General features: G+C 44.0%; 1 protein-coding gene across 30 annotated transcripts in view; it reads left to right on the forward strand.

Annotated features, from left to right (window-relative positions):
- Positions 1 to 26206, forward strand: part of EXD3 (exonuclease 3'-5' domain containing 3) — a 297777-nt gene that overhangs the window by 148891 nt on the left and 122680 nt on the right. For 29 of the 30 annotated variants that reach the window (XM_080562119.1, XM_080562103.1, XM_080562112.1 and 26 more), the window contains 5 exons: positions 745 to 955; positions 2207 to 2373; positions 4767 to 4937; positions 11423 to 11476; positions 13201 to 13332. In XM_080562119.1, coding sequence (XP_080418245.1) covers positions 745 to 955; positions 2207 to 2373; positions 4767 to 4937; positions 11423 to 11476; positions 13201 to 13332 — 735 coding nt within the window. The remainder of the gene's footprint in view (positions 1 to 744; positions 956 to 2206; positions 2374 to 4766; positions 4938 to 11422; positions 11477 to 13200; positions 13333 to 26206) is intronic. The other variant, XM_080562113.1, reaches the window with a different exon arrangement.

The following is a 26206-nucleotide window of genomic DNA, read 5'->3' on the forward strand; positions in this document are numbered from 1 at the left end:
AATATGTTGAAGCAGATATGAAGCTCATGATTTGTAGAAAACTCATCACATTTCAGAAGGGCTGCAGGTGAGTTAAGCACAGGAATTTCTGTTCATCTGAGATACAGATGTCTATGGCTTAACACACACTATTTTTTGAGCATTCTGCAGAAATGTTAAGGAGAACCATTTTAATGGGTAAAATTTGCAGAGTATGTTTAAAGCTGTGGACTGGGGAGGATCCAGATCTTTGGGACTGATAGCTTAACCTGGGAAGTGCAGTGGTGTCTGAAGTACCTGCCAACAACTGTTGCCTCAGTTTTATCTGAGAAATGGCAACTTCAGAAAGGCTGTTGCCCACTGTGTTGCAGGAATACCTTTTCTCTGGATCCAGGAGGAGAAGGGTGCTGAACGTACACTAAGTTGGTGTCCAACAGCCTTCAGTGTGGTTGAGCACCCTGCAAATCTCCTTGAAGTCACAATCACAGCCCCACTGCTATGATGCAATGTTGTCAGTCTGTACTTTTTCTTTTTCCTTTGTGGCTATGAAGCAGATTTCTTTCCAGCAAGTGTGTTTGTTAAGCAAATAATCAGACACTTTATACATCTAATGTCATCCCAGCCCTTGTCTGAGACAATGGGATTCAATGTGCCAGGCAAGATATAAAAATGATAGAGTTGCTGTGTGGCCCCACCCACCAAAACAGGAGGTGTTGTAGAATTTGATTTATAACCATGTGTTTTATATCTTTCTTTTTCCATCAGCTTCAGAAGAGCTCCATTGACTGGAAGAAGGGCAGCCGGAAGGCTGATATACTGTCTGCAGAGCAGAGCTATGAGGATAAAGGGATCAGGCAGCCAGAGAAAGGGCTCAGCCTCTTGGTACAACACATACTGGGAAAACCTCTAGATAAAACAGAGCAGCTGTCTAACTGGGAGAAACGGCCGCTGCGGGAGGAACAGATCATATATGCAGGTCTGGTCACTGACTCTGTCACAAGGTGCTACATTTGTCCATTAGATGACATGTTTGTCTGTTGTCTGTCACCAGAAAAATTGTTAAGTAGCAAATGGAGAAAAATGGCTCTGTGGATTAATTCCTGTTCAGAGAAGCCAGCACATGGTATATTTGTCCTTTTGCAGACATAGCTTTAATGGTTGAAGTTTAATCTGTCCAGTGATTCATTATTTCATGAAAGAATTCCTGTGCTTTGCAGATTTTGTCTGATGAAACATGTCAGTGGATACTCCTCTCAGTAAATGAATGGAAGAAAGTCCACTTCCTTCTGCCTCATTTCACAGCCTTTCTGGGCGACAAGTGCTCTGTTTATTTGTCATAGTGACGTGCTTGTTAGAGCAATACTAAAAATGGGTAGACATGGTGTCAAAGACTGTAGCACAGAATCGGTATGGTGGAGGCAACAGTGTTTTTTACTGCTGATTACCCCAGAGTCAGAAGTCTGAGTCTAAATCTTTTCCTAAGGCATCAAAGGACAGCCTACTGAAGCGAACCAGCCCTTTGTTAAATTCAGCTATCCTTGAAGTTGACACAGTTCCCACAAAAGTTAATCACCAAGGCTTGTAACTTAACTGGCTTAACTGGCTTGGAGACTTAGTTCCCGTTGCAATGAACAGAGGCTGGATGGCAGTGCGTGTGGGCAGGTGATTGCAAACAACTCAGTTATTACTTTTTAAGATATTGCATCTAATGGGAATTTACCTTCCCATACCTGAGATGCAGTAATAAACCACGGGCAAGCCGCTGCTCAGTAACAATGGAGAGTGAAATGGGTTGGCTGAAGCTATCTTACCTGGTGGTTTAAACAGACACACTACAATTTGCATTACGTTACAGTCAGAGACAACAGAGGGCCTATCAGTTTTGGGCTCCTTTGCCTTGACTCTTGGTGATTGTGTGTTAGGTTATGATGGTCACTGAATCAATAAAAGAGTACAGAGTACGACAAGGCCAGGTTGGATGGGGCTTTGAGTAACCAGATCTATGGGGAGGTGTCCCTGCCCATGGCAGGGGGGTTGGAATTAGATGATCTTTAAGGTCTCTTCTAACCCAAATTCTATGATTCTATGACACTAATGAGCTGGAGCTTCACAGGATGTGTGCATTCAGTGGCATTTACAAAGATGCTGTCTTTTCTTTGCATCAGGAAAGCTTCTTTTTGGCTTTTGAATGAAACCAGCTGATGCTCATATTCTGTTTTTTTTTCAGCTTCAGATGCATACTGCTTGCTGGAGATCTACGAGAAACTGTGTAAGGATCCAGCAAGCTTTGGTCTGAGTTCAGACCTGACTAAAAGTCTGGTGGGAAAACCAAGCGTAAAAGCCAGGGCAAAGAAGCAGCTGAATAAACAAGAGGTACCGTCACCTTGTGGACAGGTTTGTAAACATCTTCAAAGAGCTGCCTGTTGCTCAAGACCCCTGCAAATCATATGTTGCCTTGTCTCTCAGTCATACTATTAGCTATGCCTGGCATGCCTGTTTGTAGTCTGTTCTCAGGACTATTGCAGCAAACATCTTTCTTGCTCCTCCCCTTTACTGTTAAGATGTGTTTCCTCCTTTGTGTGCCTCAGTTCAGGTTTCCCTGCAATTTTAGGTTTAGGTCTTTGCAAAATGTTGGTATAGATCTGGGTGGCAGAATCTAGCTAACACTGCTAGTAGAAATGCTCCTTCTGCATTTCCTCATTAGTGTGGGTTTGAATTCTGTGGCCTAGGTGGTGCATTAATCAGGTTTAAACTCTGATTTCCTTACTTTTGCTCTTAACTGACCTTGTACATTATGATTTCACAATGGGTATGCCTCCTTTATTGTGCCTGCAGTAAAAGTCTGCAAAGTCAAAAACAATCAATCAAAAAAGTCTTTCTGCTGATGGTTTGTATCTGGCACCCAGCCCACCACCACATACACTGTGACTAGCATACCCTTGCAGTGTATGTTGTGGTAGAGCCTTAAAACTCAGCTGGCAACTTGGAGCTATGTGACTTATTAAATATTTCGGAACGTGACTGGACCTTCTCTCTTCGTAATAAAGTTTTACCTCTGAAATGCAGCCATCTGGTTGTTTATGCACCTATGAAAACATCAACAGAAGACAAGTTTTGTTTATTAACTGACAAGACTCACTATGGCTGCGTATCCTTCCAAGCAGTCCCAAATGTGAATTTCTCTCTTGAAGTCAGTACTACATTCCATGCTTGGACTGAGATACTCTCGCGTACAGCTACCAGGATCCTCCTTATCAAGCATGTGTGAATGTACACTATCCCATTAGTCTTAGGCAGTAAAACACAAAGCTGCTTAGTAGTTTCCTAAGCACTCTTGTGTTCATGGGAGAATTGTATGTTACAACAGATCTGACTGGCTGCTGCAGAGATGGGGAAAGTTAGCACTTCAGGCTTGAATTACCTTGTGAACTCATGGGTCATCGTTGTGTTTTGTACAGTCAGATTCATTAGCCAAGAGGTGGTTGATAAAACTTGGCCTAGGACTCAAAAAAGCAGACTTCTCCTGTCTGTGTCCTGCCTGAATCCAAGCTCTTTTTGCTAGTGTTTCCTTGTCCACTGTCTGAAGTGGGGCTAATGACACTGTTCTCCTTTAGAAGCCGTTTGCATTCTGCTGGCATGAAACGTGAGAAAAAAGCTACGTATAACATTGCCGGCCATTGAATAAACACGAGCTAAGAGCCAGCTGCTGCTCCTTTACATCTGTTTGAACAGAGGCAGCAGCACAGGGTTAGTGTCTTCCAACTACCTCAACAACGAAGGGTCAGCTTGATCTGTTATCACTGCATTCTGATGCCTCAGGGCATCCGCCAGTGTCCTTTCAGGAGCCAGTGACAGTCCAGCCAGTCCACCCGGTGCTGCAGAGCTTTGAGTGCATGGAGCAGCTTCTGCGAAGTGTCATCATGCAAATTGAGCTCTAGGATCTGAGCTAGTTCACACAGTCAGCCCAGGTGCTATCTGCATGGTGCTCTACAGCATTTCCAAGCCTGAGTCAGCTCCTGCAGAGCTTATCTGAAATGCTGCGAAGAGCATAAAATCACAGAATCATAGCCCCACGTAGATGGTGGCTCTCTCCTTCAGCCATCCCAGCTGACTCCAGTTCCTGAAGGCAAAGCTGAACCCTGGAGGCTCCTTAATAACTTCCCTTCTCCATGAATTTAGCTATTGTACTTCTGGGAGCCTCCAAAGACAAAGTCTCCAACTACAGGAACTCACCCAGGAGCAGACATTTGAAATGAAATAAACAGAATTCAGGCACTGTCTATTTTTAAACTTCCGAAGATAACGAGGCTGACGTGATTGCTTTGTCTACCTGTTTCTCCCTCTGTCTGTCAGATCCCCTCCCACAGAATAACCTCAGCACATCTATATTATTTGCAGCCTAATTTGATAGGGGAATAGCAGTCTTGAAGATGTATTTCTGTGACTTCATGGAAAGCAGTGTCTGTAGATCACAGAAGGCCAAGCTGGTATTTCTCTGGGGAAGGGTGCGGATCCCTGCTTTGGGTGGCTGGTTGGCCAGTGAGTAAATGTCTAATTTAGAATTAGCCCCATCATGTCTTGCCTCCTGCCCAAGTGGTCGGTGGTCAATGAAGAAAGGACATGAAGGGAGAGCTAGAGGTATTGCAGAGCATGAGGGAAATTGTAATACATGTGGCAGGGGACAGTAGAGTTTATCATGGCTGAATGAATGTAGGGAGGCAAAAGCACAAGTGTAATGGCAATCAGTCTTCCATTCTACTGCTTACAGATCTCTTGCTTTTCTGTAGCAATGCAAAGGATCTGACAAGGAGACCTCACATCCCCCTGCTCCCATTTCCCCCAAAGAGTTCAGTGTGGTCTGTGATAACATGCTGCAAGGCCTCGGACGCTATCTTCGCTGCCTTGGTGTAGATGTCCGGATGCTGGAGAATGAGGATGACCATAGGAAAGCTGCTGAGGTTAGTTGTGCGTGCGTGTTTATAGTTCCCATCTGCACTCCTTGGAGAAGGTCTGCTGCTTGCTGAATTACTGGTTAGTGACTTGCAGGAACTGCCCAGCCCATGCTTCCTCCTGTGCCTATGTGAGACACAGTTCTCTGGTTCAGCCAGAACCATTTGCCTGCCTTGTGCCTGGGTCAATCAAGAAGAAACATAATTAGAAGTTGGCTGTTCAGTATGAATGGGAAAATTTCCATAATAAAATTGCCCTGTAACTTCCTAGCTGGCTACCAGCTTGTGAGATGACTCAGAGTTGATCAGCCAGAAATTGCAGTGGAATATTTGGGAAATGAAGAGTGTCTAACATGCACAGGGACAGCGAACATTGATCTGGACTCCCATAACCACTTTGACCTTTGGCCTTTCGGAGGAGAGACACATGCTTCTTCATTTCAGACATATTTCTACCATGGCAGAAATGGAGATATCCAGCCCACACAGTGTGTTGCTATCAAATGTGCACTGATCACCCGGCCTGGTGCACAGCATGTTTCCTCTTCAGATGTCATTTTGGCCTGAATCCTGGGCAAACTCTAACTTCTGCAGAAATAATTAATATCTCATCTCTGCCAAGCTTGCACAAGTCATTTAAACAAACTAATTCTCACTGCCTCCCCCCAGAGCCCTGTCTCCGCTTCTCATCCTGATACCTTATCGTGCTACAGACAGGATGTTTTACATTGCTTTCTCTATGGTGACCAGACAAACATCCTTTCACTATCAAAAGCCCTTGTAGTGTTACTGTATTGCAGAGCCTTTGATCTGTGCTTGGATAATCAAAGATAAAAATAGACTCCTCCCACTGTGCTTTATATCTGTCACTCTCAATTGAATAAAAGTTGAATGTTGAATGCTGTACACCCAAAAAACAGCAAATGTTTTTGCAAAGTCCAGGATAAAGGTTTGGATTCTGGTCAGCAAACACAAGATTGACAGTTTGGGTGTTGTTCCAACACAGTCTCAAACTAGCGTCACCAGGAACACGTAAGTGTATACAGATATGGTGTTTGTTCTGCATTGTCATTTCCCTAAAATGACTTATCAGCCATGTTGCATGTCTCCTTGCACCAAGCACTCCTGAGTAGCCTGGCATTTGGTCCTTATTGTTCGCTGTCACTTGTCGAAGTGACTTCAAGTATTGGTAGGCAAAGAGGTCTTTTCCTTCACCTCCTGTTCTATGAGATCAGACTTAAAAGCCTGAGAGCTTTGTAAGTTGTGCTTGGGGGCAGCCATTGATTTTTTTTTTATTTTTTAGACCAATGCATGTGATAGTAATAAGAGTAATGCTCATGCATTGGTTTGAAAAACCCCATTCCCAGGATAAACTTGAAGTCTGTGTCCTGTGTATTGCTTCATATTGTGCTGCTGTTATTCGCTAAATGCTTTATTTTGGACAACAGTTGTCATGGCAAGTTTCTCATGTCAGATCTGCAATCTCAGATCTGCTGGCCTATGAGAGCAGGACCACTGATGCAGGAGCCAGTGTGTTCCACTGTTTGCCCACAGTTAGTTTCTTTGAGAAGACATCAGTTTGCATTCTTCTGTATTTATTTCATGGTGCCATTTATTTAGAACTAAACTGGGGAAGTGATTGATTAAAACTACTATCATAATCATGGACATGGGAAGTCTTTAATAATGGTGGAATAATATAAATTCTTACTGAAATTTTATTTCTATGTTTAAATCTTCCTCATGTTGAGAGCAAAGAGCTCACAGTCCACCCTTAGAAAAACATTTAGCCTTCTATTCACAAGTACCAGCCTCTCCGGGAAGAGCAGCTTTGTGTCTGAGTATGGGCACTGTGTCATTTTTCCAAGTCTCATTTGTTGGGGTGGCAGCGACATTTTTACCATGTTGCATTTGCCTAGCTGCTGTAGTGCTGTGCACACAATTGTTTGGCAAAGCAGATATGCAGCTGGGAGATAAATATTTGCACCAGCTGTGCTGGACCTGACTTAAAGCAGCCTGTGAACTAGAGACAGGGGTTGCCATATGCTTTCCCTGAAACATGGTCTTGACTGACAGCAGTACTCTGGTCTGGCACCTTGGGTAAAAAATGTGTCAAGGTGGCTTTGCGTAATGGTCTAGACTAGCCCAAGCCTGGCGCCCTACTCTGTGGCAAAACAGGGAGGTCTTTCTTGAAGAAGGGCTGCGTGCATCCAGCTGTTCCTCACCACGGGCTTCTGACTCCATCCCAAGCCTTGATATTTCTGCATGCACCCTTTCCCCTAGGGATTTAGTTTTGTTACTGGTAAAGAAAGTAGATATTCAGTATCTCTTATGCAGCATCATTCTGTGTGTACAGCTGCCATTATTGGGGCAAGCCACCCTTTGCATTCCTTTTTGTTATCCCTATAAAGAACAAGTTATTTCTATTTAAATACATTTTTCTTTACTTTATCAAATCCTATCCTGGTTCTGTTTCTGGCCAGGTCCTCCAGTTTCTTTTCTACAAACTTCTTTGTAAGGAATTTTAAGTCCCTCTTTTGGGCCATCTAGGTGGGTAATTGGAAGGAGGTGGGAAAGTTTCAGTGGGTATGCTTCTTCTCTGCAGTTTTGCAGATTTTGGTGGAGCAGTGGGATGCTCCTTACACTAATCTTAAAGGATCGCGCACCAGCCTGAGGTAACTGCAGTATATCTTAACAGTGCTGCACTTCAGAAGTGCACAGAAGCTCGTAAGAACATCACGTTAGTTTCTTAGGTCACTAATGTCTAAGAAAAGGCTTGGTGGAATCTCAAAGGGATTCAGGATTCAGAAGTCCTCAAAGTTGAGTTGTGGGTTTGTTTTATTTATTTTTAATGGACTGTGCTCTTGGTCTTCAAAATCATCTTCATCTCTAAGAATAATCTGCACACTGAGGCAAACTTGGTATCTTTTGAAGTGTGATAATATCCAGAAGGCTAGTAGAACTGCCTTCCTGCAGCTCCCATGGTGTAAAAGGTTCCCTCACAAGGCTATATGCACTCCCCCAAAACTCCAGGTGAACCGGCAAGTTGGAGAAGAGGCCTAGGCTTGGCTGAGTCTCAGGAGCCAGAGGGAGCAATGTGTACCTGGATCTGAATTGCCCTGGGCTTGTCCCCCTGGTTTGGATCCAGGGGACACAAAGGGGACTTCTGAAACTGCAGTTAGCAGAGCTTCATGTGATGGGAAAATCTAATCTCTGATCTCATCTCAGTTTTGAATGTCTTTCTCCATAGTTTTGATGTAAACCACATTCTTTGGGTTTGCTAGTCTTTCTACCTTCCCACCACTATGCACAGTGAATTTGCAGAGGACAGATGGAGAACTGCCTTTGAGATTAGGACATAGCTTTTGATGTTTGGTCAGCAGAAGGAGAATTTCTCTGGAGACCTTATTACAAATGTGCCTGCATTAAGAAGCAAGGCTAGGTTTATGGTTTAATCTAGCACTTGAGGCCATGTTATGAAATCATGCTGTAACGCTTTGCAATTTATGATTTTCAGGAATGCTGAAGAGAAGTCTAGGGTTGAAATACCAGCAGTACAGCAAGTGCACAGCAGGACTGGACTGAGTGCATTTATAGTTATTAAGCTCATCAGTTAACTGTCTGGGACATTGTATTTTAAGAGAGTCTCAGATGATGGGTAGGAAGACTTCAGGGTTGGATTGAGTTTTGTGATCCATTTCTCCAGTAGATCGCTGGCTGGGTGCTTTTCCGGTACACATCCTGAAGCAGATGCTTGCTGTCTACTTCTTTCTGTCCACTTCTGTCTGAACTGGGCCCTTGCTGGCCTAGGCTCAGGGTCACTGCTGGGCATCTGCCATGGCAAGATGATCACAGCTTTTCCTGGACAGCTACCTTGCAAATGGAGCGTTGCAATTTGCCTCTTCAAGGGCATGTAGTGCTGCCCAACACGTTGTGCAAGGCCTTGGCTACAACGTCAAGCACAGTTTCTCTTTCCTTTAAATTAAAAATCTGTGGCACTGTTTTTGAAACCTTCTTTGGCTTTAGTTTGGAATCCTTTAGGTTGTCAAGAATCTTTCCATTGCCAGTGCTAGCTTCAAAACATAGGGTCTCTCTCTGCCCTCTCTCGTCTGTCATTGCCCTTACAGGTCTGTCTTGTAGTAATTCATTTGTGCTCATTCACCTCTGCAAGATGAAAGTTAGCTGAACAGACAGCCATGTAAAGGGCTAAGTAATAATCCCAAGTTATTAGGGAGTGCTTTTTATCCAGAAGGTCTCAGCCTTTTCCAAAGGAAGTTGATACTATCTTCGTAATAGATTGTGAAACTGAGGACAATGCCCTCTCTGCAGCACTTGGGATGGAGCAAAACACCCTGACACCCACCCCGACACTCTGCTTGGATTCTTTCTGTTTGTGTCAGTGAGCACACATCTCCCAGATGGTCCTGGCACTGCACTTGGTTATTTCTTTCAGGAGAAGAGAAGGAATTGAGCCTCTTTCTGCAGCATGTCTCCTCTGTGGGTTTTGGTCAGATGTGTGCTATCACATGGGTTTTCTGGCTTTGCACATTTCTCCCAGTGATTGTTCCAGAGGTAGAAAAAAACATGCTGGAAGAGTTACTGCTTTTCTCCTTTTTATTTGATGTTCTTTGCCTGTCTCTGCAGAGCCATTTAGATAAGGGGGATTTATCAAGCTTGAACTAATTAACCCTGGATGCAGGAAGTCAGAATGGAGTGTTCCAGCTGTGAAATCCTCAGACATATCCTGACGCACACATGGGTCTAAAGGAATTTCATATCTCTTTTCCCGTGTTGGTAAATCACTATGGTAAAATTTTGCTCTTGCCTTTCTGGACTTCTATTGCTAATGTGCCATGAGGATGTTTTGTAGGCAGAGCTGTTTAGTAATCCAGACTGTATGTAGTACGATTGTATGCAGAAAGGGTTGTCTTTGCTGCCACTTCAAGGTTTCTGTTCCTAGAGGTTTTTTTTTTTTTTCCTTTATTTGTGAGACAGAGTTGATTTTGAAAGAAATGCAGTAATTTTGCCTGTAGGAAGGTACTTTAGAAGTTCTTGCCAATCACCTTCTCAGTGCAGAATTGGCAGCCAAAGCAGTGACTTTATATAAGAAAGGAGGAAATAGGCTATCTGAAAGGTCAAGATAGGAAAAAAATGGTTACTCATTTTACTACAAGGTGCCTTCAGAGCGTTCTCCCCCTTGTTTCATGTTGCCATAGGTCAAGTGGGTCTTAAGAGAGTAGTTATCCGAGACAAAGTTTAAAAAAACTCATTGTTTTGTTTGTTTGTTTGTTTGGTGTTCCCTGGCTGTATTTGGTGTTGTCAAACTGCCTGGAAAGTGCAACAAGACTCAGATCCCAAATCCCTCTTGCCAGGGTTAAAGAGTGATCAAGAGAGAGCTTCTGAGACTCTGATCCAGAAGAGAGAGCTCCGTGACACACATCTGGAAATAGTGAAAAATGCAAGGGCTTCCAGCAGAATCGAAGCCAGAGAAGAGAAAACCTCGTGCCTACCTCAAAGTGCCAATCTCTTGTCAGCACTAGCACAGCAGAAGTGCTGGTTCACATGGGAATCCTATTGCTACATCCATGAAACTATTCCCCTCCAAGAGGAGAGGGTGAAGAGGTGGAAGGGAGCGATGTCACTTAATCATACAAAGATCAGCCACACTTCTGTCTTTCTGAAGAACTGCAGTTCCAAACTTAGTATCTTCTTTTGGCACCAAACCATATCAAAGATTCTCTTACTCTATCGTGAAGGTTGGAATGAGACCCTTGTTAACTCAGTGCAGACCTTTCCCATGAAGGACAAGACCTCTGATAAAAGCATAGGACTGCAAGCCAGGAGACAAGCTCTGATGGAGATGTTCTTTATAGCCTGGAAAGGGTGCATAATTGCCGTATGTCTGCTCTTGGGCTGTTGGGAGAGTGACACTGTCTTACCTTTAAGACGTGAAGATCATTCTGTGAATGTCTATGAAGCTCACAGGCACATTTAATGGTACCTTTTTTTTTTTTTTTACTTTTTTTTTCCTGGAATTACCTGCTTAGGGTATTTTTCCTTTCTCCCCTGTGTATTGCTGTGAGAGCAGAACTGCTTGCTTCTTAGTGAACCAGACCATGGAAACAGAAAGAGTCTGGGTTAAAGAAAAAAAAAAAAAAAAAGAGAAAGCTTTTTGATAGGATTATTTCAAGGTGTGTCAGTTCCCTGGACCATCTGCAGTGCAGATGCACAAGTAGCTGTTCCAGCACATGTGAGGCAAGGCGGGTATTGGCAGGGAGGGGACATGTATGGAGCGAGTGATACCTTACACTGCTATTGCTGTCAAAAGCATCTTGTTGAACCAGACCCAAATACTCTTGGCCTAGTGTTTGTCGACATAAAGAGAACGACTCCATATCATCAGTTCCTGTTCTTTCTGTTTTGACTGAGAGGAAAGCTTGAATCCAGTCGTAGCTTCAGCCCATGTTCCTTACAATTTTTACTGTTTTTTCCAGATTGCCCGACAGGAAGGAAGGGTCATTTTAACCTCTGGACTGCCATATCAGACTGTAAGTGTTCAGAGCTTCTGGTATTTTTCTGGCATTGTATCCTTGTACGGTGCAGGATGTTCAGAGTAGAGAAGAGGACAAGACAGATGTGAAAGCAACAGCTGGCTAGGCTTTTTCATGTTTCCTGCACTAAGAACTATGTAAAGGGTTTTGTGAGGCACTCTGTTGTTTCTGAATGGTCAAAGGTTAGGGTGAAATGTCTTTTATACATAGTACTTCATCAGTGGGAGTGCGATTGCCCTCCATTAAAGAAAATAAAAAATCAAGCCAAACAATCCCAGAACAAAGTGTTTCTGTTTGGCCTCACTGGCAGGTGAAAGACAGCTCAATCCCCATGCATTTTATCAGGAAGATTCTTGTTTGCTGATTTGCTGCACATTGACATAGTTTCAACACTTAAAGACTTTTCTTCTGGCTTGGAAGGAAGAGAATGGAAGTTACCAAGCATGGATCACTGTGGAAGCTGTGGAGGTTTTTTGTTTCTATAAATATACACACACATTAAAAAAAAAAAAAAAAGCAAAACCCAACCCTCAGCACCAGATGTTGAGAGCCGTTCATGAGACATGCTTCAAAACAGAGTGTTGATGGAAATACATTGAACCTATCATTGTTTGCAATGTCATGATGCCTGCTGCAAGTCCTTGCACTTTGTTATTGCCCAAAAAATAATTTGGAAACTATTCTGGATTACACACATGAGCCAGAGTGAGGGGCTTCTTTGTTACAAACTACCAATATGAAAGCTCCCAACTATTTGAATAGTTACTTAGAGTATTTGCAGAACTTAGGTTGTTAATTTGCCAGATAGTAGCTGAGCACTGAAGAAAACTCCCCCCATGATAAGATACTGTGAGACAAGTGCAGCCATGCCGTGCTACGGGTTCCTTATCCAGACTGTGGTTCCTCTATCGTACAGTTGATGCAGTAGGTAATGCAGTGTCCAGAATGATCTTACCTGCAAAACTTTAATTTCAAAGCACTGTGTCAACATCACAAAAGGAAAATAACTGCTTCACAGCATACAATACCATCCTGGGAAATGTCTGGTTCCCTTTGTTCCCTTGCCTTTGTGTGCCCTACACTTGGACAGAATGGCTCTTCTGCTAGGCTCTTTTATGCTAGTAAAAGATGTAGCAGATCCCACCTAGCTGTCAGTACTCATCATGTTCATAAAGATGTGTCTGGACACTTCCCAATTCTTGTTCCCAGAGAGACTTTTCTGCCAAATGTGGAACAAACATGACAGGGATGTCCACACCAACCACTTCAAGCTCTTTGGCCATCAGTGAACTTAAAGGGGTGAAGTGATAAAACTGGCATGAGGCGCCATCTCTTTGATTGTACCTTTGCATACAGTGTGTGATCTGTAAGGTTTCACATGAGAGCTGTGATTAAATTCAGTTTCCTCTCGCTATCCCAGTCAGCCCCACAGCACTAAATGATAAGTTAAAGGGAACTGGGCAAACATGTTTGATATATTGAACACTGTACTGCTTCAGTTGTCTCAGAAGTATTTACAGCAGTGGCTAAGTGTTAAATTTTACCTGTTGTGCCCATTAGATGAAAATTTAGTCTGTAAATGCACATTAATTGCAAATGTCATTTGTAATTAAAACCAAACTAAGTGTATTAGGGGGAAAAAACCAAACACAGATCAGGATCAGGCTGCATGGAATTTGTCTCATTTATTGTCTTTTTGGTTTATGACTTGTCTTTTCAAGCTGCAGTCCCAGGTAGGAGAAGGAAGGTGCTTCTCCGTGAACTGCTCAGAAAAGGCAAAGGAACAGGCCCTGCAGGTTTTGAAGCACTTCAACGTTCACGTAACCCTGGAGGACATCTTCAGCCGCTGCCAGGTAGGACAAGTCTTGTCTAAGCTTAAGGCCATGCTCACTTACCATCCATTCACAGCTGGCACTGCCTCAACCCCAACCCCTGTTGGGGTTTTGCACTCGGTGCCATGTGCTTGGTTCCCAAGATTTCTGCTTGAACTTTGGCAACAATCGTGCAAAGCTGTGAGGAGTTTTGAGCCTGCCTACATCCATCAGAGGTGTTGATGACCAAGTCAGAGGCACTGCATCTGGAACTTGCTAGAAGTTGCACTGTGTTCTGAGTATTGATACTTGGCGTGTGTTTTGGCATTAGCTGTCAGTTATATTCTCTTTGTTCCTGTGTTCTCTGTCTAGGACACATGCTGTTTTAATTATAAACTGTGTTTAATTATGGCTCTGTGATTCTGATAACACTTAATTACTTTAATAGGAGGATTTTTTCTAGGATCGTGTTTTTTTCAGAAGCTGTTAGGTTAATTCATGTCCATGCTGGTTGATGACTCCAGATTGTGTTTGGCACTGGATATCTGCGGATTGTTTTTAAGAAGAAATTTTAATTGTGTTAGCTCAAATCTTCCTCTCTTCCAATTTCACTCTTGTATTTGTTACAGTAACACGCTGAAACATATCCCTTCAAAAACTGTAATATAAACCAAATTGAGACTTCACCATCTCTCATCTTATCAGTGTTCAGAGAGAGAAAAAGAAGAAACTGCAAAGGTGGCTAGAAAAGCAGCTCTCTACAAGGAGTAAACGAGCCAGCCGAGCACTTCAGTAAAGTCTGATTCTGTGCCTTTTGGTTGAACTAGCAGGGTCTCCCGGCCTGGGGAAACTGGACAAATTTTGTTGGAATAGCAATGGCTCCAGGGCAAACACGGCAGAGTACAATTTTTTAGAATTCTGCTTAGATCTGATGCTGGTTGTTGAAACCATATCAGTACCCTGTGGAGAAAATGGGAGTTGTCCAGCTGTGCAGGTTGCATATAAGATGAGAATGATTTAACAACATATAGATTGGATCAACACAGTATGAGCTGATCAGTTGATCTTACTGCACGATAAATGAGTATGCTTAGATATAAGATTGCATTCAGTCTGGTGGTTTTATTGTTCCGAGAACAGATTTCAGTTGTTATATAGTGACACGCTGGCTTTTTTTGCAATTAAAAAAAAAAATGGTAGATTCTCCGATTCCCTGAGATCCCATAAAATGTCAGTGCTTTTCCTGGCGGTTGTTGAAATACCACAAGAATAAGCACATACAAAAAAAAAAAAAGTGCTGCTGCAGAAAACTGTGATATCTGTAATAAATACAGAAGGCTGTGCAGCATACAATCTAAAACTGACCCCTTGCCCATGATCTGGAGTCTGGAACTGTTTAACTATATGGCTTTTTAGTATGTGCTGTCTTAGTTTACAATATAAATAGGGGTAATCAATCTGGCTAGGAATATATACGAAGTGTTCTCTTACTTCCAGAAGAAATGTCTTCCCTGTAAATTGTGGTGGTAGAACAGCTGCATGTTTTATACTGCTAGGCATGGGAAGATGCTATTATTTGTCAAAGTGCTCTGTGTTCTGAATCATATATTTACCTACATTTAAGGCCTTGGCGTTTTGGAGCTGATTTTGTTCAGCTGTCATCTACAGCCTGTGCAATTGATGCTGTTGTTCTCAGGGAGAATCCCAAGCGGTTACAGCTGTCTTCCTAGCAGACACCCAGCCCATTACGGGAGCACTCAGCACTGCAGCGTGCAGCCATTCTGTGTGCAAGGGAGGGCAGCGGTCAGTAGGTTGAGAAGGATGATACTGTATAACTGCTGAGCATATTGACTGCCTGCATCAAAAATGGCAAATTTCTGCATTTAAAAGGGTGCTCTGGGGCCACTGTGTCCAACAGAGACCTCAGTGCATCATTTGCAGGTTCTTTCTAAAACATCCTAACTCTCTGCAAACCTAGTGAAGTTTAATTGCACTTAAGTAGGATGGGGGCTCCATCCTTAAACTGCTGAGCTGTTCCCTCCATGCTCCCTGTTGTGGTCTCTAACCACTTTACAGACCTCAGGGCTCGCAAACTACTCAGAGTTCTGCCACCTCGTTGCAGAAATGTGCGTTGCTAATGGATGACTGAGGGTTTCGGCTGTCCCTGGAGCAAGGGAGGGCTGACAGCATACAAGCCTGGGTCATGAAGAGCTTCTGCAGGCGCTCTCAGCAGAACAACGGACCTAAGCAATGCCAGCTTGTGAGCGGGGCCCTCTCCATCCTCACCTTTCCAGGGCTCGGCTGGACAGTGCTGACAGCGAGGGGCCAGCTCAGCTCTGCTCACAGCATGCTTGGAGATTCATTATCGGCTGCAATCATCCCTTGCAGATAAGCATTTTCTGTGTGTCACAGGAAGCAATGTGGCATCCTGCCTGCCTCTCTCTGTCTCGTGGAGCAAGGGCTTGTTTTGTCTCTTGGGCTACTTCTGTAAATGATTGGAGTGAATATGTCAGCAAATATCGTTGCGGTAACAATTAATGCGTGTAGTGCACATGGTAAAAATAGGTCCCAATTCAATGTTGTACCCGGGGTTGCTGTAAAATACATTTCCTCTGTCAGGTCCCTCAGCAGGGATGGGCAGTCTCCCTTTTGTGGATATAAAGAATGGACTGGCTTTGTAACTCTGCCAAAACACTGACTTTTTCTGTTAAAGCAATGGCAAATACCAGTTACCTCTGACTTCTCTAGCAAGTGCAAGGAGAATTTCACCCATGTGCTTCTCATCATTTCTGCCTTCAGTTGTACTGGGCTTTGACTCGTTGCTCTGGTTATAAGCTCCAGAAATGGAGGCTGCTACCAGCAGAGCCAGTTACAGCCTGCCAAATGTGCCCATGCCATGGGTCTCTCACGTGCTGCATCGCAGGGCTCTGTGATTGTCATGGAGAAGCCACCTGTGCAGAGCAGCTTTAGCCAGGCCTGGTGTTGTCTTCAGTGAGGAACATTCTAGGGGGCTTGAGGGAAAATAAGATAAATTCTGTCTTTTAGTGGCTCGCAAAAAAGCCCCAAGAAGTCATGTTTCCTAGCTTTTAAATCTCTGAAATAAACTCATTTCCTCCATCTATCTGAGATGCAAATACACACATTTGAATATCTCATACAGCTTTTCTTCTTTTCAAATAACCAGAAGTCACTTCTTCAGGCAAAGGTGATATGAAATGCATGTTGGAAGTTGTTTGTATATGATAAGTTCAGCACCTTGGTGCCTTAGACTAGTCAGAAGGTCTTTGTGGAGTTGCCAGGGGCTACTATAAGCAGCATTAGGGCCAACTACCGAATTAGCTTGAGTGGAAGATCAGCTCTTGGTAATGTGTGGGAAGTTATCACACACCTTACATTTAAGAAAAGATCAAAACCTGTGTCTAACTGGATGGCTGCAATTTTGGGTTCAAACATCAGACAGCTAGGTTGTTTTATATAGGGTTTGACGTTTGGCACTCCCACAGTTCTGTCAGTTCATGAAAGAGGTCACTTCCCAAAGAGGTCACTTCCCAAAGAGGTCACTTCCCAAAGAGGTCACTTCCCAAAGAGGTCACTTCCCAGCCCTGCCTGCTGCAGCCACCCATTGTGCTCCATGCTGGTGTCTGAGCGGCTCAGCACTGGCAGGAGAACACAAGCTCCATTCCACTTTCCTGAAGAAATTCTTGAAAATGAACATTTTTGACATATTAGCTGGATGACTGACTTGGCTTTTTCCATCTTGCTTCTCTGGACCATCTCATTGAAAATCCATCTGGGCCGGGAGAAACATGGGTAGAATGCATCTGCTGACCTTGGAGTGTGGTTGATGCGTCTCTGTGTACTGCTTTTTTGCTCTGTGAGCCTCATGTAACAAGGACTTTGGCTTCCTTGGGCTGAGGTTTGGTGTCAGGTCTGGCTGACGCTTGCCAGTGAAACAGCACTTGTGTCAAAGCAGATAGGTTCAGGAGGGGGCTGGAAGTCCTTGGCTGTGAGTAATGCTGCTCTGTGCAGCACAGACAGGGTGAAATTATGGTTTGAATGGTGATAAACTGAGGAGATAAACAGTGCAAGTTGTTAGCTTTAAATCTTTATATCACAAGTGTTTGGCTCAACAGTTTGAGGGAAAAACACTGTGTTCAGTATTGTATGGGATAGCTGATAAATTATTCCTGTTATATCGTTAAAGGTTTATAACTCTGCTGCAAAATCCTTGCTGGTTTGAAGCTGTTAAGGGAGATTTTGAGGCAGAAGGGCCTGTCCGTCTTCAGCAAAGCTGATTTGTGTTTTACTTGAATGTGTAACTGCTGCTTAGCTGAACTTTGAGGTTTGGTTGTTTTTTGTTTTATTTTGTTTTGTTTGAGTTTTGCCCTTGCACTGAGCATGGGAAGAGTGGGCTCCTCTGGTGCCCAGCCCGGGCGTGCTCAGCTGGGCTCAGGAGACATGGGTGCTGCTGGGGGCTGTGCCACATGCTGGCTTTTGACCTGACCGTTTAGCTTCTCCTCTGTCCAGGGAGGGAACCCTGCTTGAACAATACCAAATGCAATGTGGGTCTGGTCCTAGGTGAGAGTTCTAGGCTTTCCTGCAAGCAAAAATTATTGTACTTATATCCCCTGCAAAAATAAATGTGCCAGGAAAAAAAATCTCAGGCTCCAGCTGCAGTTTCTGCAACTGAACAGCCCTGCATTTATTATAGGATTATCTGCAAATTCAAATAGGTTGTCTCTTTCACTTCGCTGAACGCTGTGATCCTAAATAAGCAAATTACATCACCTATTCTGATGTCCTGTTTAACTTGTGACCTCAGCCTGAGCTCTGCAGGATGTGAGAGATAGCTGCTTTATTTCATTGTCTGGAGATCTGATATCTTTTTTTTCTCCCCCCTTCCCTGTTCTTTCAGTTTCAAAGCTGCTCACCCCAGCCTTTTACAAAGGTGTTAGCATGGGATTAGGAGTAGGCGGAGAGGAGGGGGGAGGAAAGGAAACCACCATTTTTTTGAAATTAGGTGCAAAAGTGTTATAACAGTTACAGCAAATGTTTCTGTTTTTTTGTGGTTAAGGTAACGAATTTCATTGCTGCAAAGCTCATCATGTGCAAACTGATTTACACAGTGAGCCGGGTATGGAGCAATCCATTTAGCAGGGACAAAGAAAAAGGCATTATGATTAGATGAAAAACCCTGTGCTTGGGGCACTTTGCGAGAACCTTTGAAGCCAGCCTGGGAACTCTGGCAATATTAGTCGATAATTAGTAATATAGATCCCTCAAGCTGTCGTTTAGGTTGAAAATGTGCACGTCTCTCATGAGCCTCTGTCACACCAATCTGATCAGCAGGCTTTTTTGTTCCTTTTATGTGGGTTGCTCTGTCGGTCCAGATGATGATGAGAACTCCCAGACATCATCTTTCTCACTAACTTGTGAGCCAAACAGCTATCTCCCGGCACTGTCGTGTCATGGAAGTGGGACCAGGGCAATTTTGTTTTGTGGTCACCTTTCTTGGCTTGGACAACAGTCATTTTATTCTTTTAAATGTAGCAGTTGCCCTTTCCTGCATGGACTTAAAAAAAAAAAAAAGGAAAAAAAAGAGAATTTAAAGGGTATGTATTTCATAAAAATGTTTCTGCCTTAAAAGACAGCGAGGGATTTGCCTCAGGAGCTGCTTAGGACAAAAAGCATCTGCAGCTGAAATAGGACTGAAGAGATCATCAAAGAATTTTGAAAATGCCAGTTCTTAGATCCCACATTTCAGCTCTGAGATGCCTTCCAATGATGCAACATTGTGTCCCTGTTTGCTTCCTTTCAGCCCCAAAGTCTCTTTGGAAAGGGACGTGTCACCATCTCAATGACGAATTAAGAAGGGTCATGTGCACTGGATTTTGTAGACTTGGGAATGCTGAGAAAGAGAATATCATTTGGAAACCCTCTGTGGTTTAATAAAAGGTTCATCCATAGGATGCAATTTGTCAGCGCCTACAGGTCAGGAGAACCTGTGATTAACAGCATCTGTGGTTTCCCCAGATGTGTGAGCGAGCTGCCTACTCCTCACCAGCCCTTAACCTAAACTGAAAAGTCAGCCCTGTGCCTACTCGAGACGTAGGCTGTGATTTCTTGGTTCAGAGTGTGATTGTTCAGCACAAAGGGTAAGGTCCTCTTAATCTTTTTGTTTATCCTGGGCCTGGCAATTTAGATGTAATCTGCAACTTGTGCTGCTTAGATTCTGGCCAGGAAGCACAGCTGGTATTATTCTGCCTCTACAGACATTGTTGACGGAGTGAATTGACCTCAAAAGGTACTTGTCCCTGGGCCTGTTTGAATGTGAGCATTCAGTTGTGAATGTACCTAGCCCTGAAACAGCAGCGTTTCATTCAGAGAGATGTAGCTCTTTTTATGCGGAGTGACTCTACACATAGTTGTTAAATACCATCAGAGTTTGTGAAATTTTGTCGTAGCAAATCATGCTTCTTTTAAGTCTTGAGTTGAGATTTTTATTTGCTAATCTCTAAGATATTGTAGCTGGTGTTGAGAGCTCTGGTGAGTGGGTGGTCACCATTACGGTCAGGGAAGCACGGGCACACGAAGCAAGGTGGGTCAGGTTCCCAGCAGGAACGCAGCCCGTGACTCCTCACCCCACCTGCACCTGGTCTTGGAGATACAAAGGAGTCCTCCCAGGCTTCACTGTATTTATGCACCTTAAAGGGGGAAAAGAACGTACTTAGCTGCCGCTAATGATAGAAAAGGCTCATGTGGAGCATGCCACAGGAGACAACCCTGCCATCTGGAGTGACTAACGGACCCCGGTGTGCAAGGCAGGATGGTTGGCAGGACATTGTCCATACCAGCGCCACCACGAGATTCACAATAGGGGCACCAGCACAATACATAGGTTCATAGAACACAAGTCCTACAAAATTCCCTGCCTGTAACTTGCCTACCACTGTTATCATCCATGTACAGCTCAGAGCCCCCCCAAAAAAGGGCTCGACTGGGCCTAATTCTCACCAGTGAGCCTGGACAGTAGTGCCTGGTTCCCACAGACTGTACACTTCCCTGCCAAGATTTCAGTATCTTCAGAAATTCAGTGGAGCATGAAGGTCACAGCAAGGGAAGAATGACAGCCTGAGACTTTTTTTCCCCCCTTTCACCAGCTAGGAGCAGACTGTTGTCTCTCTAGCATGTTGACTGTTTTCATAGGGTTAGCGTGAAAGTTTATGTTTTACACAGACCAGTGGAAGTCAGATATGGGAATGCAGCAGATCAGCTGTGTTTCTTCAAGGAAGACGGTCTCGTGTTGCAGACTTGCTTTCTCAGTGTCGGCAAAGGCTTGATTTCCAATGAAATTTCCTTTACAGATCTTTGTCTTTAGGCTCTTTTTGTGGATGTATGTGAGAGACTGTACCCAAGGTTTTGGGCTGTGTATTTATTTCCTTTCTCTGATTTTTGTGTGTGTGTGTGTTTTTTGTTGAGGGGGAGGTGTTACATTTTTTTATTTTTTATTTTTTTGCTTGCTTGCCAAGCTGCAGGCGAATATTAAACTTCAGAGAAGAGAACTGTTAATTTTTCATGGTGTTATGTACCACACTGCTCAAAATGATGATGCCAAATTAGCCATTAGAGGTCAAACCTCGGCTGACAGCAAATGTTTTCTTTTGAGGAAATCATCCTTATTCCTGGGAACCAGCTTTGTTCTTCTGTGCTAAACGCAAGAAAGGTATGAATGTGTGTTTTTTCCTGGAGGGTAACGCTAGCTGGAAAAATGCTGGTTTTAGCCAGTAGAAACAGAACAAGCAAACAACGTTTGGCAGTGAAAACAGCACTTGTATTTAGACTAGCATAGAAAAGAAGACACAATGTAGTACAGAGTAAACGTCCTTTTATACAGTTCTGTACAAGGCTTTTTCTTCCTCTCATGGGTTTGGACAGATTGGGAAGTGCATTGGTCAGCAGTGATGCTGGTGCACTGGGAGAAAGTAGTGAAAGGTCAGTGGGTGACAGTGATGGAGTGACTGTAAGGAAAATGAAGAACTCTCTGGAGAAGGCAGTGACACAGCTATAACTCCCATGTGTCCCAAAGAAACTGTCCCCATGTTTTCTCTCAAATGTCATGAGAAAACGAGAGATTTGTAGCCAATTTAAGTTCTGTTGGTTTCCAGTCCCCTGTGCCTCCTGAGGTCAGAGTTCAGTGTATTGACTGTGTCAAGAAGTCAAAATTCCCATGTTTTATACACTGTAGAGTTTCTCCTCCTTTTTGACATGGGTGCCCTTATCATGTTCATTGTTTGTATGTCATAGTAAGGATTGGATGTCCAGTTCTTGGTGTGTGAATGGCTGTATATTTTTACTGGTGGGTTCTCAGGATAATAATCCTATTCATAGACTCACGATACATTTAATGCATCTCATTGTTTGAGATATCTCATACCTTAAAAGTAAGATAATGTCAAAGTTCTTCTTTTCACAGTGGGGTAACTGGTTGCATCGGTAGTTCAGGTGAAGTGAGTTGACTTGAACTCATCCAGAAGGTCTCCAGGGCTTTATTTTCACTTCACAGAACAAGGTGATTGAATAGTAGTGGATAGGAGCCCTTCTTCTAAACAGTTTGATGTAGACCATCTTAATATCACACCTATGTTTTCCCTATTCCTGTTGATAATCTTGCACAAAACTCTTATCCTGTTGTTGCAAACACAATTAAAAACCCACTGTGCCCTTAATGGGGAATGAACAGTTTTGCAGTCATCCAAGATTTGCAGCGTTTGCCTGGGCAGCTGCTAACACCAGCAGCAGACCTTTTCTCCTTCAAAAGAATGTGTGATCTCTAGGCATTTTTGAAGCTTTCATTTGAGTCAGCATTATATACTGAGGTACACATACTTGACTTCACTGTAGAATTTGCCAGATATGTAATTACTTGACAGTCATTATCTGAAGACCTTTAGGCAATAAACTGTGTAACTTCCTATTGGCATAAATTAAACCATATCAGTTATTTGTAGCATTAATTATATGACGAGACACCTCACAGCAAAGAAAACCATACGTCCGTGGACCCCTGTGGGATAGAGTTCATGATTTCCTGTTTTATCTACTGCTGTGAAAGCTTTTTCAGCTAGAAGCTGTTAATTCTGAAGGTGGAAAGGAGCATATGTAGGGTTTGCGCTTTTAAAGACCTTGTCCACAAAAGCTACACAGGGTCTAAATGACTTAGTTGACATAAGAAAAGACCGCTTTGTATTTGGATAAACACCAAGAATTAAATGCTGTTTCAGAAACAGGTACAGCAGTATCCTGGTGAAACCTGAAAAGAGAAGCAGAAAGCTTTTAAATGAGTTTCTCAATTCTTACATTACGCCAGTCTTGAAGAAGGTAGTATTGATGAAATACAGCTATATTGTATGCCATAAGCCAAAACAGGATTTTGCTGAAATGGCACGGATGCTGTCTTTAACTGAAATCATTTATAAGAGGGTCAGGATAAATTTCTCTCTCTCTTCCCCGAGGAAAGCAATAGAAAACCCTTGGTAGCACCAAGGGTTTTATAGTGAACTTATCTGAAAGCGTGCTGATCTAGAAAAAAGTCTGACCAGCACAAGCATTTTTTTTTTCCAGGGGACACCCCAGTGCCCTCTGATTTCTCAGCTATGTGAGTGGTAGCTCAGGAGGAGAATGACAACTCAGGAGTTTTGGCAAAGTTGAAGAACATAACGTTTAGGGCACACTTCTTGTAAGTGATTATCTTTTCTCTGGAGAATTGAATTTAGATGATTTACCTGTCTTAGTTCAAGATATGCAATCTGAGTCGACCATACTTTTGATCAAGAAAGAGCTGAGGGAAGACGCAGGTGAAAACCTGCTTTACACTTATCCTCAGGATCATCTCTGTTCCAACCTCCTTCACCTTGGCTTTTCTCTTTGTGGGTCCAGAGGGACCTGCCCCTACTAAGGCCTTTTAGTGACGTAGGAGAATGTCATATGTCGACGGTGAGCACAATCAGGATTATTTTCCTAATGCCCACTGTAATGACTGTGGTGACAATCAAGTGAGTCTAGCCTGAGGCTGTCTCACTGCCCGGAGGGTGGCCCAGCAAGCACCTCTTGGCCTCTGCGCACTCGTCCTTTGTGTTTGCAACTCCTGCTTGGGAAGGGAGCATGTGGGCAGCCAGGTGCTGAGAATGGTCCAGCTGAAATGGGTCAGAGAACATATTTGCAGCTGGATCAGGCACAAAGGACCACAGGAACAAGTTAGGCTCTGGTGTACTGCTCACATGGATCCCTCCATCTCTGGCAGACAATTCCTGGTGCCATGCCCCTGCTGATAGCCTGGAGCATGGCAGCGAAGAGGCACGGGCAGAGCACTAATCTCTGCAGCTATTAGATTTTTAATTTAACTGTCTAAATTCATAGACTTTAAAGAAGGGGGCATCATGGAGCTGGGTCATGCAGGAGGAAATGAGACGGTGGTTGGAGAGGAGGAAGTTGGTGACACAGGACTCAGATGAGGAACACAGTTCCCTACAAACAGGGTCATGTGAATGCCTGCTTGGTGACAGTATGGAGTGATCGATGTGCAAGGATAATAGGTCACTGGGGAGTCAGCCTGAAAGCTAAAGCCTCTCAAAATGTGTGGGACACTGTGGAAAAGAAAGTTAAAAAGACAAGTAAAGTCAGACTGCTTCTTGCACACCAGCCTGACTCACAGCTCTGGTTAGCTTGCTTTCCTTGGCTTACTTTGCACAGTCCAACTTCTGAATATATAAATGAGTTGGGCACTAAAAAGTTGTTCATGCTTCCCTCTGAACAGACCCAGGCCAGTGCTGGAGGATTGAGCCTTCTCTCCCTGGAGTGAAGCCATCCCTCGAGGGGACCAGCCCTTCCTTGCCCCGACAAGCCTTAGCTCTGGCTGCCTTCTGCAGTGGGGCCATTTCTCCCTGGAGCTGGGCCTTCCCTGGATCAGCGGCATTTAGTGGCATTTACTGGAGGGCTCAGATTACCCCAGTGAAAATAATCGGTTATGCAAAGTTACGCTGTTTAGATTGGGTTTCTTCTGTGTGGCCAGTGAGGTGTGAAAGTCAATCTGCTCTGCAAACCCTGAGGGCACTTTCTCTGTGCTGACTGGATATGATCCCTTTGGGGTTTAGCTGTCGGGGGAGAAAAGCTGGCCCTGAGTTCAGTTCAAAGGATGCAGAGCACAGGTGGTTGCAGTGGGACTGAGCTCAAGAGCCACACAGCCTGCTAAACCCAGATGGGGCCGAGCTAGCCTGGTCTGACAAAGTGAGACGGTCAGCCAAGAGCAGGGTGTGAGGTCTGGGCCCTGCTGGGCTTGCGCGCCTTCAGTTGCCTCAGCTGGGTGCAGGCCAGCGGGGCAGAGCCTAGCTGCAGACCAGGCATGGCTGTTTGTGGTTGCAATTCTCTTCACAGGCCATCGCAGCCCATGCAGTAAGCGACAGTGTCATTAGCAAGACGGCCTTCCTGCAGCATGAATGTTTCATGGCATCCATCTTATACATCATTCATGATTATCTTCCTTTTCTCCCCGGTGCAAGCACAGATTTGGAGTTTCAGTGCAAGATCAGGAGCAGAAAAGTCCCTGTGGACAAACACTCCCTCCTGCTGCTTCCCGCTTGCCGGCCATGGGTCTCAGTGTCATTGCTGCCCAGGGGGACATGGGCTTGCCTTGCGATTGAGCTGGTGGGTGACGGGAGGCAGCAGGTGACCAGGCGATCGGGTTGAGGCCCTGAGCTACTGTACTGGTATGGCACTGGAGCCTCTGCCTGTAAGGTCTCAGTAGTGGCATGTGGTAGCCATCCTAAGAGGCTTGCCAGCCCCTTGGTAATGTCTGGAAGTACATAAGGAGTCCAGTAATAAGTGTGAGGGATGGCCCAGGGACTACTGTCTTTGCCAGGTAATGTGAACATTTTGTAATGGAAGCAATACTGAATGGCAGTACATGCATATTTAAATCAGCACCAATTTATGCTGCTGATCATCTGCGACTTACCACAGTATCATTCATATTCAGCTTTAGTGCCAAAAACAATACTCAGCTGCTTTCTTGTTTCTTAATGAAAAATACCTCTTTAGGGTTTCTTTGAAGTCTCCACCCCTGAAAATCCCCACTATATTGTCATCATTGTTACTGTTAACAGCCCCTGCCAGTATCAGGAGCCTTTCCTGACAGATATCTCTGCAGGGGCTTTGTCAAGCGCTGCAATTCAGCCCTATACTATAGACAGTTTTAAATGGCTAATGACGGGCCTCCCAGGGGATTTCTGCCAAACTCTCAAAGACCTCCCAGGTTTAAAAGTGGCAGGGTGTCCTTTTCCTGGGGCCAGTCGCAGGAGGAATGCACACAGTCAGATTCTCCTACCTAAGCTGCATCAGCCTAGTTATTTTTGCAGTTGCAAAGACTCATCCATGCGTATATAGCTGGTTGCTTAGCAGAGGAGAGATAGTTCTGTCAGTAGAAGACGTAGAATAAAAAGGCGAAACTTCCAGAATAAAAAGATTAGGTGGAAAATATCCCACTGGTTTGACATATTACTGCATTTAAACTTTGAAAATATTTTTGTTTGACAGTAGCAGAAAAATATGAAAGGCTTCAAAAAATTAAGCCAGGTTCTGTATCAGAGGGAGCAGAAGGCTCATTTTTCCCCAGTGTATAAGGGTGATACAGATATTTATGGGATAAAAGTAGGAATGTGAATGATGTTGAAATAAGCTGGGCTTCTATATGCTATTTTCAGAAGAGAGGCAGAAAAACACTTGAAGATCATTGAGAGTCTGCTGGAAATGGGTCCCAGGCTCTTCTGCCCATGATTTCAGGAGAGTTTCAGATTGGTATAGGCTGGCACAGACAAGCCATGCATCTCCTGCCACCTCTCCCCTGCCCCAGTGCCTCTCTGAG

Source organism: Anser brachyrhynchus, assembly GCF_964034855.1.
Source record: "Anser brachyrhynchus genome assembly, chromosome: 19".
NCBI lineage: Eukaryota > Metazoa > Chordata > Aves > Anseriformes > Anatidae > Anser > Anser brachyrhynchus.